The 14,690-nt window shown below is 43.8% G+C and overlaps 1 protein-coding gene across 1 annotated transcript in view; it reads left to right on the forward strand.

The window, feature by feature from the left end:
- The window catches only part of LOC122646567 (protein root UVB sensitive 1, chloroplastic), a 112,512-nt gene that overhangs the window by 9,581 nt on the left and 88,241 nt on the right, over window positions 1–14,690 (forward strand). Inside the window, exons 3-4 of the mRNA XM_043840144.1 lie at window positions 10,884–10,940; window positions 11,177–11,375. Coding sequence (XP_043696079.1) covers window positions 10,884–10,940; window positions 11,177–11,375 — 256 coding nt within the window. The remainder of the gene's footprint in view (window positions 1–10,883; window positions 10,941–11,176; window positions 11,376–14,690) is intronic.

A 14,690-nucleotide genomic window follows, 5' to 3' on the forward strand; every position in this document is an offset into this window, starting at 1 on the left:
CCTCCGCCCTTTGGCACTTAGAGCCACTTCCTCTTCTATTGCTGATGGGTCCTCCATCTCCCTCTGGCTTGACCCCTGGCACCCCAACGGAGTTCTCTATAACTTCTTTGGGGCTAGAGCAATTTGCTCCTTCGGCATTCCCAAGTCTGCCCCCCTTCCTCCATCATCTCTCACGAATCTTGGTCCCCCCCTCACCTCTTCCCCTCACCCTCTCCCTGATCTGGAATTCACTCCCCCCCAACCCCTATCTCCCCTGCTCATGTGGACAAGGTTATTTGGCTTCCCTCCACAAATAACCTCTTTAGCTTTAGATCTGCCTGGAACCTAGTTAGGTCCCAAGCCTCTACTGTCCTATGGCACAAGCTAGTCTGGTTCAAAGGTCACATCCCTCGCCATAGCTTCCTTACCTGGAGAACCCTTAACCTTTGCCTCCCAATCCAAGCCTTCCTCTCTCACTGAAGAATCCCTACCCCCCTTTCTTGTATTTTCTGTTGGAATGGTTCCGAAGACATTGACCACCTTTTTTTCGCTTGCCCCTTTACATCTACCATATGGAAAAAAGCCCTTTCGTTTATCTGGCCTTGCAGCAGGAGACACCTCCCCTTCGCTCGAGAGTGGCTTTGGCTGATCATGACTTTCCCTGGCTGCACTATCTGCGATACTATTGGCAAGCTTGTGTTTGGCGCAACTCTTTACCACATTTGGATGGAGAGGAACCTTAGGAGATGGACCTCCAACTCTCGCTCCTTTGACTTGATTTGGAAAGCCATCTTTTGGGATGTCTCCTCTAAGCTTAGTTTTCTACCTCATAAGGCTTTTTCGGATTCCCCAAGGAACAGGCATATTGTTGTAGAGCCACCATTTCCTTAGACATTGCTGGCATCCATTTTGGATCGGATAAGGCCTCTGTGACATTTTTGGGAATGGAAGAAGACTCAAGGGCAGTGGAAAAGGGAATACCTATAGGAGAAATAGAGTCATAGGAAACAAACTGGGCTATGGGGTTAGTACAGGCTCTCTTCCCCTTTCTCATAGCAATGGGAAGATCTAATTCAGAAGGAGAAGTATTACCTGATTGAGGAGGATGAGACTGAGGATGTGGATCCAAAGAGAGGTTTTTGCCGGGTTGCTTTCCCTTCAACGAATACCAGGGTTGCTTTCCTTTTCCCTTCAACAAGCATTCACCTCTTGTGAATACAACATCTTTGAATCTTATTCCCTTGTATTTTTTATTCTTGCTAGCATCACCACCACTGCTAGCATCAATATCAACAACACCATCAGCATCAACAACATCCACTTCTTTGTATTTTCCAATATCAAATAGGAATGGAGAAGTGGAGGTAGGCAAGGGAGATAGAAAAGGATTCTAGTACTCTCCCCCTGAAGAGGATGCTGAGGAGAAGAAAAGTAAGGAATAGACTCAAAGAAGGTGACATCTTTGGAGAGAAGTCGCCTTCGGGAAGGAGGATGGTAGCACTTATACCCTTTGGTTAAATCAGAGTAGCCCAAGAAGATGCATTTGAGACTTTCGGATTAAGCTTGGTGCGGGCTGATTTGTTGACATGAACATAACAAACACAACCAAAGATTTTTGGAGGCAAGGAGAAGACTGTGGATTGAGGAGAAAGAAGAGTCAGGGGAGATTTGGAGCCAAGGAGTGGAGTTGCCATCCTGTTAATAAGAAAGGCAACGGTAAGAAGTGCATCAGACTAGAAAGTCTTAAGCACATGCATACCAAAGAGAAGACTCCTGGTGATTTCCAACAAGTGGCAGTTTTTTCTCTCAGCCACCCCATTTTGTTGAGGGATGTCAACACAGGCCAGTTGATGGATGATGCCAATATCAATAAAGAACTATTGGAGCCCCCCATACATGTACTCACCCCCTTATCAGACCTAACAATTTGGATTCGAGTACCAAATTGAGTACTGATAAGTTGATAAAAATCCTTGAAAGCATCACAAACATCACTCTTTAGTTTCAACAAAATAGTCCAAGTAGATCTAGAATAGTCATCCACTGATGAAACAAAGTAACGAAATTCAGACAAAGAAGTAATAGGAAAAGGCCCCCAAACATCAGTATGAACAAGAGAAAAAGGTACAGTAGATCTATTACCATGGTAAGGATAAGCTGTGCGACAATGTTTAGAAAAAATACAAGATTCACACTTAAAAACATAAGAAGAAGGAAAAGAAGTAAACAAGTGGGGGTAATTGTCTCCTCATAACAACAAAAGAGGGATGACCCAAAGGTTGATGCCAAAGCATTATAGACTCCTAAGTACTACGGTCACTCCGACCACAAACATAAGCTGCAACAGTATATTGATCTGGTAACTGTGGTTCAAGAAGGTAGAGTCCTCCTTTTTCAGTCCCATTGCCAATAACCCTCTTTGTCTCCAAATCCTGAAAAAGACAATAGGAAGGGAAGAAAGTGACAACAATTTAAGGATTTGGTTAGGTGACTCACAGATAATAGGTTAGTAGTAAAATCAGGAACATGAAGAACAGACTCAAGGGAAATAGGAGGCTCACATTACCCTTACCAGAGACAGAAGAAAGGGAACAATCAACAACCCTTACCTTATCTTGGCCAGAGCAAATGGAGTAGGAATCGTAATACTGTGACATACTAGTCATGTGATCAGAGGCTCCAGAGTCAATAATCCAGGTGGGTGCAGTAGAAGGAGCAGATGAGACCTGGAGAGCTGAGGCAGAAGTAGCTGACCCTCTAGAGGTAGGATCAGTAGCTGACCCTCCAAGGTGAGACACCAACCGGCGGAAGGCTGCAATAGCATCTTGTGAAAGAGAATCAAGGGCAGGCTGGGGTCCAGATGCTTCAGACTCAGATGTCACAGAGTGGGCCCTAGTTCCCCCTTGCTTACTTCCACGGGGACTAGATGAACCTCCACGCATACCAGGAGGCTGTCCGTGAAGATCCCAACACCTGTCCTTGGTGTGCCCAAGCTTTCCATAGTGATCACATTTAAATCTCTCACGGTGATCTCCACGAGTGGGTCCTTGGCCTTTCCCCCCACTTTTCCAGTCTCTGTGGGAAGTAGAAACAAGAGCAGATCTCTCTGTTGATGGTGCAATATCCATAGTTGTTCTCCTGGTTTCCTCACTTTGCAAGTAGCTGCACACTTCATCCAGAGATGGAAAGGGAGATCTCTTTAAGATTTGCAAGCGAAGAGACTCATATTCTGGGTTAAGACCACCAAGCAAAATAAGGATCCTTTCCTTTTCGTGGCTCTTGTAGATCTTTGCCTCATCATCAGAATTGGACTGCTGGAGGTTGTTATAATGATCATATTCCTCCCACAAGCTGATTACAGTGTTGTAGTAGTCAGATATACTCCTATCACCCTATTTCGGATGGATGATTTTTTGGAGGATTTGATACACTTTTGTTGCATCACCAACTCTATCAAAAACCTTGGAGATGTTGTCCCAAATATCTTTCGCAGTCTCCTCACTCATAAACCTCCTACCTATCTCAAGTTTCATGGAGAAAATCAGCCAAGTTATAACAGTGGAGTTTTCAGTCTCTCACTTGAGATAGCTTGGATCAGTTGTAGCAGGAGCCTTGATAGACCCAGTAATGTATCCCAACTTTCCCCTATTGCGTTGGGACAACTTCACAGAACGGAACCAATCCAAGTAGTTGGTATTGTCCAATTTCACAACAGAGATTTGGGTGTTGGGGTTATCAAAGGAAACCATGGTTGAGAAACCACTACTCAGGCTGCCAGCTGTAGTTGGTCCACTGACCTCAGAATCTTGTCCAGACACAGTAGACATAAAGGGCAGACACTTCAAAAATCAATATAGTGTGCTGCTCAATTGGGGAGTACCCTCAACCCAAACAAAGGAGGCAAACCAGCAAACAAGTAGCTCCAAACAACCAAATCAACCAGACTAGCCAATACCAAAAAACAGCAAGTGTACAGGGAGTAAAAGCTTGTATAACATCAACCAAAACTACTCTAACACCCAATAGCCTTCAGTCCATAGCAACCAATAAGTGTAAAAAGAACAAAAAACTCCATTCTTATCAACCAACACACATCCAATACTTTTAGCTTAAAAAAATGTTCAAACCAGAGGCAGAAAACAGAGCTGGTGGTACCTTGAGAGCATCAAAGTTTGGAGTTATGCTCCTCAAACTGCTCTTCTCTTCAACCGAGTGATGAGGGGTTTAAAAGGGTACCCCTAGGGGATCCACAAGCAGAAAATCCCTTTCCAAAAGATGGGAAGATGAGGGAGAAACAGGAGAACCACTCTTCCAGCTGGCGGAAAATTCTGGGTGGCTGCTAGGGCTACAATCTTCATCAACAGCTACTAAACTCCATCCATGGTGTGTTGGTTTGAAGAATAAGCCTCCAAAGAATGTAGTATGTGTATACTTCACTTAGTACAGCCTCTAATGGAACCCTTTGTCCTCTTAGGGTTCCAAAGAGAGGTCAAGGAATAGACAGCCAGGCTTAGTCAACTCTCAAACCAGATTACTTAGCTCTGATACCAAGTTGGAACTTAAAGATAGATCGAATCTAGTAAGAGACAAGAGATTTACAGCAAGAAGAAGAGGAAGGAGAGAAGAGAGGAGAAGAAGAGAAGAGAATGGGAGAATCGATTGTGTGTTGAGTAATCCTCCCTCTGCTGCCTCCTTGAAACCAAAGTGCTCAAGCAAAATTCTTGCCGCATCGCCCACTCCCTTGCCCCCTCTTGGTCCTTCCTTTCTAACTATAACCACTCCCCCAATGGCCGAATTTGGGTTCTCTGGGATCCCACCAAATTCCAAATCTCGGTCTCCTCCTCCTCTGCCCAACTTCTCCACCTTAGCATTTCAGATCACCTTAACAACCACCTTTTTTTCTTCACCATGGTTTATGCCCTCAACCGTCACCCTGATAGGATCCCCCTCTGGGACGACATTCGATCCATCTCTTCTTCTGTCGGTTCCTCCCCTTGGGGTATTGGAGGTGACTTCAATGTCGTCCGTTTTAGCCACGAAAAATTGGGTGGTTCCTCTCTAGACCACCAAGCTGTTGCAGCCTTCAACTCCTGTTTGGAGGACTTTGAGCTTAGCGACCTTAGATGGTCAGGTGCTGATCTCTCCTGGCACAACAAGCGCTCTGGCCCTGACAGAGTTGCCTGCAAGCTCGACAGAGTCCTTGTCAATGATGCTTGGCTTTACTCTCTTCCTTCCTCCTATGCCTTCTTTGACCTTCCTGGTCTCTCTGACCACTCCCCCATTTCTCTCTTTGTCCTTCCCTCTCTTTCTTTTGGCCCTAAACCCTTTAAGTTCTTTGACATGTGGTCCTCTCACCTGGCTTCCTTCCCGTTGTCCAAGTGCTTGAACATCCCGATCCAATCCTTCTCCTCTCCCCTCCTCGCCTTTTCCAAAAAACTCAAAAATGTCAAGGAGGCTCTCAAAGCCTGGAATTCCACCACCTTAGGCATTATTTCTTCTCGTGTTTCCTCTTGTCGAGACATCCTCTCCGCCATCCAACTTCGCCTCCAGTCTGACCCCCTCAACCCCTCCCTTGCTGAAGAAGAAACCATTGTTGCTTCCGAGCTTGCCTCCTCTCTCTCCCAAGAAGAAAGCTTCCTTAAGCAGAAATCCAGGATCAAATGGCTTGAGCTCGGCGACTCAAACACCGCCTTCTTCCACCGCTCCCTCAAAGCCCGCTCCAACTCTAACTCCATCCTCTCTCTTACCTCCTCTGATGGATCTCTCCTCTCCTCTGTTGATGCCATCAAAGCTGAGGCCGTGAACCATTTCACCGATATCTTTTGCCCTCCCTCCCACACCCTCTCCCCCCTCCCCGATGATCTTATCAACAAATTCCTCCCCCCCCATCTCCTCAACTCCCTTAGCTCCATCCCTTCTGACTCCGAAATCTCCTCCGCTGTTCGCTCCCACAAGGCTAACAAAGCTCCAGGCCCTGATGGGTTCAGCATGGGATTCTTTTCCACTTGCGGTGACATCATTGGCGTTGAGCTTATCAGTGCCATTAAGAGCTTCTTCTTCAGCCCTCACCAGATTCATTACATCAACCACACCTTCCTCTGTCTCATCCCCAAATTCCCTGGAGCTTCGTCCATTTCTGACTTCAGACCCATCTCCCTTTGTAACCTTCTCTACAAATTCATCGCTAAAATCCTTGCCAACCGGCTCAGCCTTGTCATCGACTCCCTTGTCACCCCAACCGCCTTCATTTGGGAGAAGCATCTCGGATAATATCATCCTTTGCCAGGAAATTGTCGCGGCTCGACCGTAAGTCCCACTCTCCGACTGCCCTTTTGAAAATCGACATTCACAAGGCTTTTGACTCCATCCATTGGAACTTCGTCTCCAAAGTCCTCCTCAAAATGTCCTTCCCCCCCATCTTTGTCAACTGGATCCACTCTTGCATCTCCTCCCCCCGTTTCTCGGTCCTCTTGAATGGCAATCCTGCTGGGTTCTTCCCCTCCTCTGTTGGTATCCGGCAGGGTTGCCCCCTCTCCCCCTTTCTCTTTTGCCTGTCCCTCGAGGTTCTCTCCCGCAATATCCAATCCAAAACTGATCTCCACCTCATCTCCCCCATCCCTAAATGTAAGCCCACAAACCTGACTCACCTTGCCTTTGCTGATGATCTTATGATCTTCTCCAAAGCCGACTCTCTCTCCATTGAGTCCATCATGTCTTCCCTCCACCTTTTCCAAGGCCTTTCAGGGCTTCGCATCAACCTGGCTAAGTCCAAAATCTTCCTTGCCGGAGTTCCGACACCACCAAAGCTACCCTTTCCTCCCTCACAGGTTGTACCATCGGCACCCTCCCGATCCGCTACCTTGGCCTTCCCCTTATCCCCCGGTATCGCCCGCCACCATTGCTCCCCATCTTAGACCTTCTTCGCAAGAGGTTGCAGCTTTGGAAAGCCAAACTCTTATCCTTCATGCGTCGTCTCGAGCTGATCAGATCGGTGCTTCAGTCTTGCTATATTTATTGGAGCGGTATTTTTGGTCTTCCAAAGGCTACCATCAAGGCAGCGAAATCTATTATGTGTGCCTTCCTTTGGAAAGGTGTTGACTCTGCCAGGTTCCTCCACCCTATGAGCTGGGCTTCCCTTTGTGTCCCCAAATCTGAAGGAGGCCTCGGGCTCAGGAGGATAAAAGATGTCAACATTGCTGGTTCCATCAAGCTCATATGGAAGATCCTCACCAACAAATCCTCCATCTGGACTTCTTGGGTGTATTCTGGACCCCTGTGCAGTGACTCTATTTGGTCCGTTAGCCCTCGGGCTGATTCTTCTTGGGTTTGGCGTAGAATTCTTCAGGTGAGGCAGCTAGCCAGAGATGCCATTTCGAGCAGGATTGATGGTGGTTCGACTACCTTGCTTTGGCTTGACAAGTGGCACCCTTTTGGTGTTCTCTCTTCCATTGTCAGCCCTAGAGATATTTACTCCTCCGGATTGGACAGATCTGCCTCTGTTGCCGCTATCATCTCTAGTGGCTCATGGTCCCCTCCCCCCTCCCCTCCCCCCCTTGCCGACCTCTGGAGCTCCCTTCCCCCCATCCCCCCTGGGCATAGAGGCAGAGGCAACACCATCTTATGGCTTCCTTCCCCTTCGGGCAGATTCAGCTCTCACTCCGCTTGGGATTTTGTTAGACATAGAGGGACCCCTTGTCCTTGGTACAAAGTTGTTTGGTTTCGTGGCCACATTCCTCGGCATAGCCTCACTGCTTGGCGTGCCCTTGCAAGCTGTCTTCCTACCCAAGCCTTTCTTCTTCATCGGCATATTCAGGTCCCCTCCAGCTGCTGTCTCTGTTGGAACGGGACTGAAGACGTCGATCACCTATTTTTCACTTGCCCTTTTGCCTCCTCCATATGGACCCGAGTTCTTCGCCATTGCTGGCCTGGTTGGCGCACTCCTCTTCCTCTCAGCAGGGAATGGATTTGGATCGACATGACCTTCGGAGGGAAGTCAATTTGCGACTCGGCTGGCAAGATTGCCTTCTGCGCCACTATCTCCCACATTTGGATGGAACGAAACCTCAGAAGATGGACATCCAACTCCCACTCCTTAGACATGATTTGGAAGGCCATCTTTTTTGATGTTTCATCTAAAGTTAGATCCCTCCCCCTCAAGGATGTTAAGGATTCCCCAAGGAACAGGCTCATTGTTGTCTCTTGGGGCCTCCCTTCTTCCATTTTGCACCCTAACTAGTCCCTAGTTTCGGCTTTTTTGCCCTTGGGCTTGTATATTCCTTCTTTTTTCTTCGTAATATATTTTTATTCATCCAAAAAAAAAATCCTCAACACACATATTTACTTCATTAATCACTTCTAAGAATTACATGGACCTCCCTAGGGTGGTAAATAGAAATAAAGAAGAAATATCAAAAAATACAACATAGCCATGTCAAATAATAAGACAATTACAGAACTACCCTTATACACCTATTCTAATAACTCTAACAGTAACTACTAGTATAGAATAGAAACTAACTACTTAATCTTGTATAGGCCTTGAATCCCTAATATTTGGGTTTATAGGATGAGCCCGTTACAATAGAATACTCAAAATTACTTAGCCCATGCCCCATATAACCCATTGGGAACTTAAATATGGGCTTAACTGATTGAACTACCGGGTTCAACTTTGCTCAAAAAACTGAACCAAACCCAAATCCGAAAATTCTTCTTCCATGGGATGTGATTTGCATCATGAGATGTCCATTTCCTTTTGCTCCAAGATGGTTTTATTCACCAAGTACTCCTCTTTGATGCCAATACATATGTGGGATTGATTAGACCTTTCACATTCAAACACATGTTAGTAATCCCAATTTTATCATCACCCAGGGTTGTTGCATCACCAAAACATGAGGCATGGATCCTATAATCAACACGTTTCACGCTTGCTTGGTGTGATTCTTTAAGGCACTTTGATGCTTTGGGAAGGCGCTTTCTGGAAAGGTGCTTAGACATCATTGGAACCTTATGAAGAGTGCTTTTGAGGGATTGCTTTTTCATCACACACAAACCATGTTAAGTAATCACCAAAAAAAAGGGCGTACCCAGTGCACGAGGCTCCCTCCACTGCGACGAGGTCTGAGGAGGGTCATAATGTACCCAGCCTTACCCCTGCTTTCACAAAGAGGCTGTTTCCAGAACATAAGTAATCACCAAAACATAAGTTAAAATACAATATTCTAACAGGAAGGTGATTCAGCCATTTTGACCATTGGTCCATGTAGGGAATAGGCTGGATTGGGCACTTGTAAAATTTCAGCCACAAATTTAATCAAATACCCTCCCATGTATTGGCCATAGTTGTCACGGAGTCTAGGCGACCCAAGGCATTGGAGAGGGTCCAAAATCACTCTGACAACTACTAGATCTCTCTTGATTTTTCAATGCTTGTTTGGAACTTGGCAAACTGCTTTTGGGCTGAAACTTGACTTGTGACTGGGGAGACCTTGGGGTCTCTTGATTTTTCAATGCTGTTTGTTTCATCATCTCGTTGTGTGTTCATGTGCTAATTTTCAGTCCAATCCAACATTGCTATGTGCCAAAATAATGCTTCGAAAACTGTTTAAAAAGCAGTTTCTTTTGTTTTTTTGGGTGAATAAGAAATTCATTACCAAGAAGAAAGAAAAATATAGTGCCCGCAAAGGGGAGCAACCAAACAAAAAATAAGGATCCCCAGCATCAGCTTTGTTGGCTAGGGGGAAAAAAAGAAACAGAGGAGAGACCCCAAGAGACAACAATAAGTCTGTTCCTTGGGGTGTCTGTACAAAAAGAGGGAGGAGCAGCCGAAAGCTTCGCTCTAATATCAAAGGAGATGGAATCCCAAATCTGTTGGTAAGATCTAGAATTAGAGGTCCATTTCCTGATATTGCGCTCCATCCAAATGTGGTTCAGGGTAGCACAAAAAGCAAGCTTTCCAGCAGTGTCACATAGTGATCGGCCCCCAAAAGTCATATCAATCAAAATCCATTCCCGGGAGAAAGGGAGAATTCTTCTAGGGGCAGGCCAACATTTTTGTAAGATGCCTTTCTAGATTGTTGCCGCAGTTGGGCACTCGAAGAAGAGGTGGTCGGTGTCTTCCACATTGTTCCAGCAAAGGCAGCAAGAAGGGGAGACAGGAATGTGGCGATACTGCAGGAAGGCCTGAGTAGGAAGACAGTTGTTGAAGATCCTTCAGACCGTGAAGCAATGCCTAGGGATGTGATGCTTGAACCAAAGAAGCTTTCTCCAGGGGGCAAGAGGACCCTTGTGCCGAATGAGGTCCCAGGCAGATTTAGAGGAGAAGAGAGCAGGGTTACTTGCCAACCAATGTACACAGTCCTGGCTGCCAGAAGGCCTTCTGGTGATGGAGGAGAGATCATTCCAGATGCTTGCAAGGACCGCAGAGGAAGTAGCAGGAGGAGCCCAGCCGGATTGATCAAGGATGTCAGCCACCAAAGAGAGCCTGTGAAGACCCGAAGTATAAATGATCCTAGGGGTGACCAGAAGAAGAAGGAAACCCTTTGGATGCCAGTGATCCAGCCAAAGATAGGATGAGAGCCCATCCCCAATCTGAGATTTGATAACATGGCTGACCAATTGACAGTTGTTAAAAAGCAGTTTCTTATTTAGAAGTATTTGGATTGTTTAAGAAACAAAAGTGAAAGCCCTATACATGATGTTCTTGACAGTTGAGATGGGCCACTAAAATTGACATGTGGCCAATCTAGTGAACTCCACACCATCTAATGCCTTTACACTTTTAGTATCCATGACACTTTTTATCTGCTAGATTTGAGGCCATTGGAATGCTCTTATTATTCTTGTTCATGCATTTTCTCATGATTCTAGTCACCTAAATCTGTAGTTTCATTGTTCTGCAGGCTGCCACAAGGAGTTGCTTCTACGCAGGCTTTGCTGCTCAAAGAAATTTTGCTGAGGTAAGATATTGTTATTGTGGTTATCTTTGTCATCAAGCTAAAGGTGAAAACATTGTGTGTAAGCACGAAAAGCGACTTAGTTTCCAGTCCATCAACTTGTTTTCTTTGTTTATGATCAAGTGGCATACTCTATTGCTTCTCATTCTTGTGTTCATTCATTTTTGAAGTATCGTGCTTTTAGTTTGGTCATTGATTATATTTTTCATCTATTTCCTAAATTAAAGTTTCTATTGCAGGTTATTGCAAAGGGAGAAGCTCAAGGAATGGTTAGCAAATCCATTGGTATAATGCTTGGTATAGCATTAGCAAACTGCATCGGCACCTCCACATCTCTAGCTCTTGCTTCTTTCACTATAGTAACTGGGGTCCATATGTTTTGCAATCTGAAGTCATACCAATCAATTCAATTAAGGACTCTAAACTCATATCGTGCAAGTAATTCCATTCTTCCCCTCATCTCTCACTGGAAATTATTTTCTTCAACAACAACAATCATAATCATACTCATGATCATAATGCTTTTAGTACTGTAAAATGAATATTCTCTGGATTTGATTTTGAGTTGTTTCCAAGTTTTAATCCCTTTTTATAGTTCTCCAAAATCACCCTCCCTTCTGGAATCAGCGTATGTGGTTTTAAATTGGAGCTATATCATTATTTTGATTAAGGAAATTTATGACCGTCTCCACCCCGCTTGATGGGGAACAAAACTGGGGGGAAGGTGGTGGGTAGATTTATCAAATACTAGGTAGGTCCATTTCAGATATGTTAGGCTAGAAACATATAACTCTGAGTTAACTAGAAACTAAAGAGTATTCAAGGGGAAACTTTATAGAGGATTGAAGTGTAAACGTGATGCAGTCAATGGAATGGAAAAATCCCCTATTATGCCGGCGGGTGATGGGCCCAAGGGAATTTGAAGGAGAAAATAATGGCTATCTTATTACCCAAAGCTGGGAACCAATAGCCTACAAAGATCAAGAACAGAAAGTCTCTCAATAACCTCCAAAAGAGCAATATCAGCAACCTGGTCCAAGGATGATCAGATCTGGTTGTAACTCAGGTCACAAGGCCTTTTAGCTGTATGGAATGGGTTGCCAAAATTAGGACTTAGAAGTGAATCCGACGGTTAAATTGGAAGATATCGAGGAGTTATAAAAATAGAAAGTGGCTAAAATTTAGAAACTTAGGGTTAGAAACAGCAACTAAAGTGGAAAAATAGCAAGTTAACAAAATAGAAAAATAAAGGAATGCAAATAGCAACTAAGGAACAAATTAGTTAGTGGGTATAGAAAATAGAAAAAAGTGGAAAAATAGCAAGTTAAAAAAAATCGAAAAAAATTAAGGGAATGCAAATAGCAACTAAGGAACATATTAGTTAGTGGGTATAGAAAATAGAAAGTAGCAAGACAGAACTAGAAACCAAGCCAATAATGTGCTGCCACTGGTCTTTTAGAATGTAGTGAACTACCAACAGTTTGAGGGATCAATGAGATGTCATAGAATCAACTACAAAACAAAAAATCTGTCCAAAACTTAAGAAGGAACTCGGACAATAGTTAGTGGACAGAATAGTACTCAAGAGATCAAACAAAATAAGACAAGTAGTATGCGTAAGACTAAAGAACAGAAGACCTTTAATGGAAGGGGAAAAAAAAAAAGATAGAAGAAAGATATGTTAGACCTTTCACCTAACTGTGGAGAAGTAATCCCACATTCCCACCAAGTCCAGCCTTGGCATCCTTCCAAGGTTTCCCTACTGCATCCCACAGTAGAGCAGTTCTGAATCCCATGGAACCATATTCTGTATCTCAAAGAACTCAAACAAGCTCAAGGCTAAATTGTTTCTCAAATAGATGAGGTGGATATGATCCCCTCTTTATTTTTAATTTTATGGAAATAACCAAAATAGGAAACCCCTATGTATGGTAGGGAGAATCCCTTACAACTTGAGTCTTCTTCAAAATAAAAACTATTCTAGAACTTTACAAAATAGAAACTAGTGTAGAAACACTACTAAAATAAAGAATACGGCTTACTAAAATGGAAACTAACACTAATCTCGTATAAGACTAAAATCCTCATATTTAGGCTTATAGATTGTCCCATTACAATAGTAAACCCAAAAACACTATGCCCATAGCCCATGTAACCCATTTGAAACTCAACAACAACAACAACAAAATAAAAAACAAAAGCCTATCTGGTTATCCCAAGTAAATGGGGTCGGCTATATGGATCCTCACCCTCCAATCGGCTTTATTAGAGATCATACTTGAAATTGGACCTAAACTATGCATGTCTTTCCTCACCACTTCTCCTAAGGTCATTTTAGGCCTGCCCCTAGCTCTTTTAGTACATTCAATCTAAATCAAGTCACTCCTCTGAACTGGGGCATCCCAAGGCCTTCATTGAACATGGCCATGCCATCTCAAATGACATTCTCGTAGCTCATCTTGAATCGGGGCTTCTCCCAAATCAGCTCTAATATGGTCATTCCTTATTGGTCCATATTGGACCTTATGAACTGCATCGACTCTTCCTGTCTTAAAAAAACTTGTCCGCGAGTTTTGTAGTGATGCCAAATCAGATTTGCACAATCATCATTCAATTAGAGGTAGAATGTAGCAACGCTTGATATCGTCCCATCAATGTAGTGACTCTAGTCCCCCCATAGCTCTGATACGAAATAATATCAGTCTAATTACCCAAAGTTGGGAATCAATAGCCTACAAAAATCTAGAATAGCAGGTCTGTCAATAATCCTCCAAAAGAGCAATATCAGCAACCTGGTCAAAGGATGATCAGATCTGGTTGCTACTCTGGCCACAAGGCCTTCTAGATGTATAGAATGGGTTGGCAAAATTAGAACTTAGAAGTGAAAAAATAGCTTGTGAACAGTCCAAACAAAATAGAAAGTTAGGGAATGAAAATACAACTATGGAACAAATTAGTAAGTGGGTATAGGAAGTAGAAAGTAGCAGGACAGAATCAGAAAACAAGCCAATAAGGTGCTGCCGCAGGTCTTTTGGAAGGTAGTGAACTACCAACAGTTTGAGGAATTGATGGGATGCCATAGAATCAACTACAACACCAAATATTTGTCCAATACTAACAAGGAACTCAAACAACAATTAGTGGTCAGAATAGTACCCAAGAGAACAAACAAACAAGAAAATCTGCATGCGTAAGACTGAAGAACAGAATCTAACCTTTTAATGGGAGAAAAAAAGAAGATAGTAAACCTAAAAATACTATCTTCATCTCTTATTGAACATATTGGTCGATTCTTGACCCAGTCCTATGGCCTGGTTTGCTGCTGGTCTTCTTGTTCCTCTGAACTGCATCAACAATAGAAACTACACTAATCCCGTATAGGGCTTAATTCCCCTCATGTTTTGGCTTATAGAATTGGCCAGTAGTAAACCCCAAAATACTAATCCCATAGCTCATATAACCTATTGGACATTCAAAGTTGAACATATTGGTCCATTCTAGGTCCAGTCCAGTGGCCTGGTTTGCTGCTGGTCTTATTGTTCTTCTGAACTTGGTGGCGGGCCTGTAGGAAAAAAGAGGAAACCTGAGATAGGTTTCAGAGTTGCAAGGGGGGGGGGGAAGGGAAGTATTCACGCAAGCACGCACTCTCACAGAGTAAAACCCAATAATATCTATCAATTCACTATTCAATCTGAGTTCTAATTGCACGATTACATGGTATAAATAAAAGAAATCAAAGCATTCCTATTCTAA

The sequence above is a fragment of the Telopea speciosissima genome, chromosome 11 (genome assembly GCF_018873765.1).
Source record: "Telopea speciosissima isolate NSW1024214 ecotype Mountain lineage chromosome 11, Tspe_v1, whole genome shotgun sequence".
Classification (NCBI taxonomy): Eukaryota; Viridiplantae; Streptophyta; class Magnoliopsida; order Proteales; family Proteaceae; genus Telopea; species Telopea speciosissima.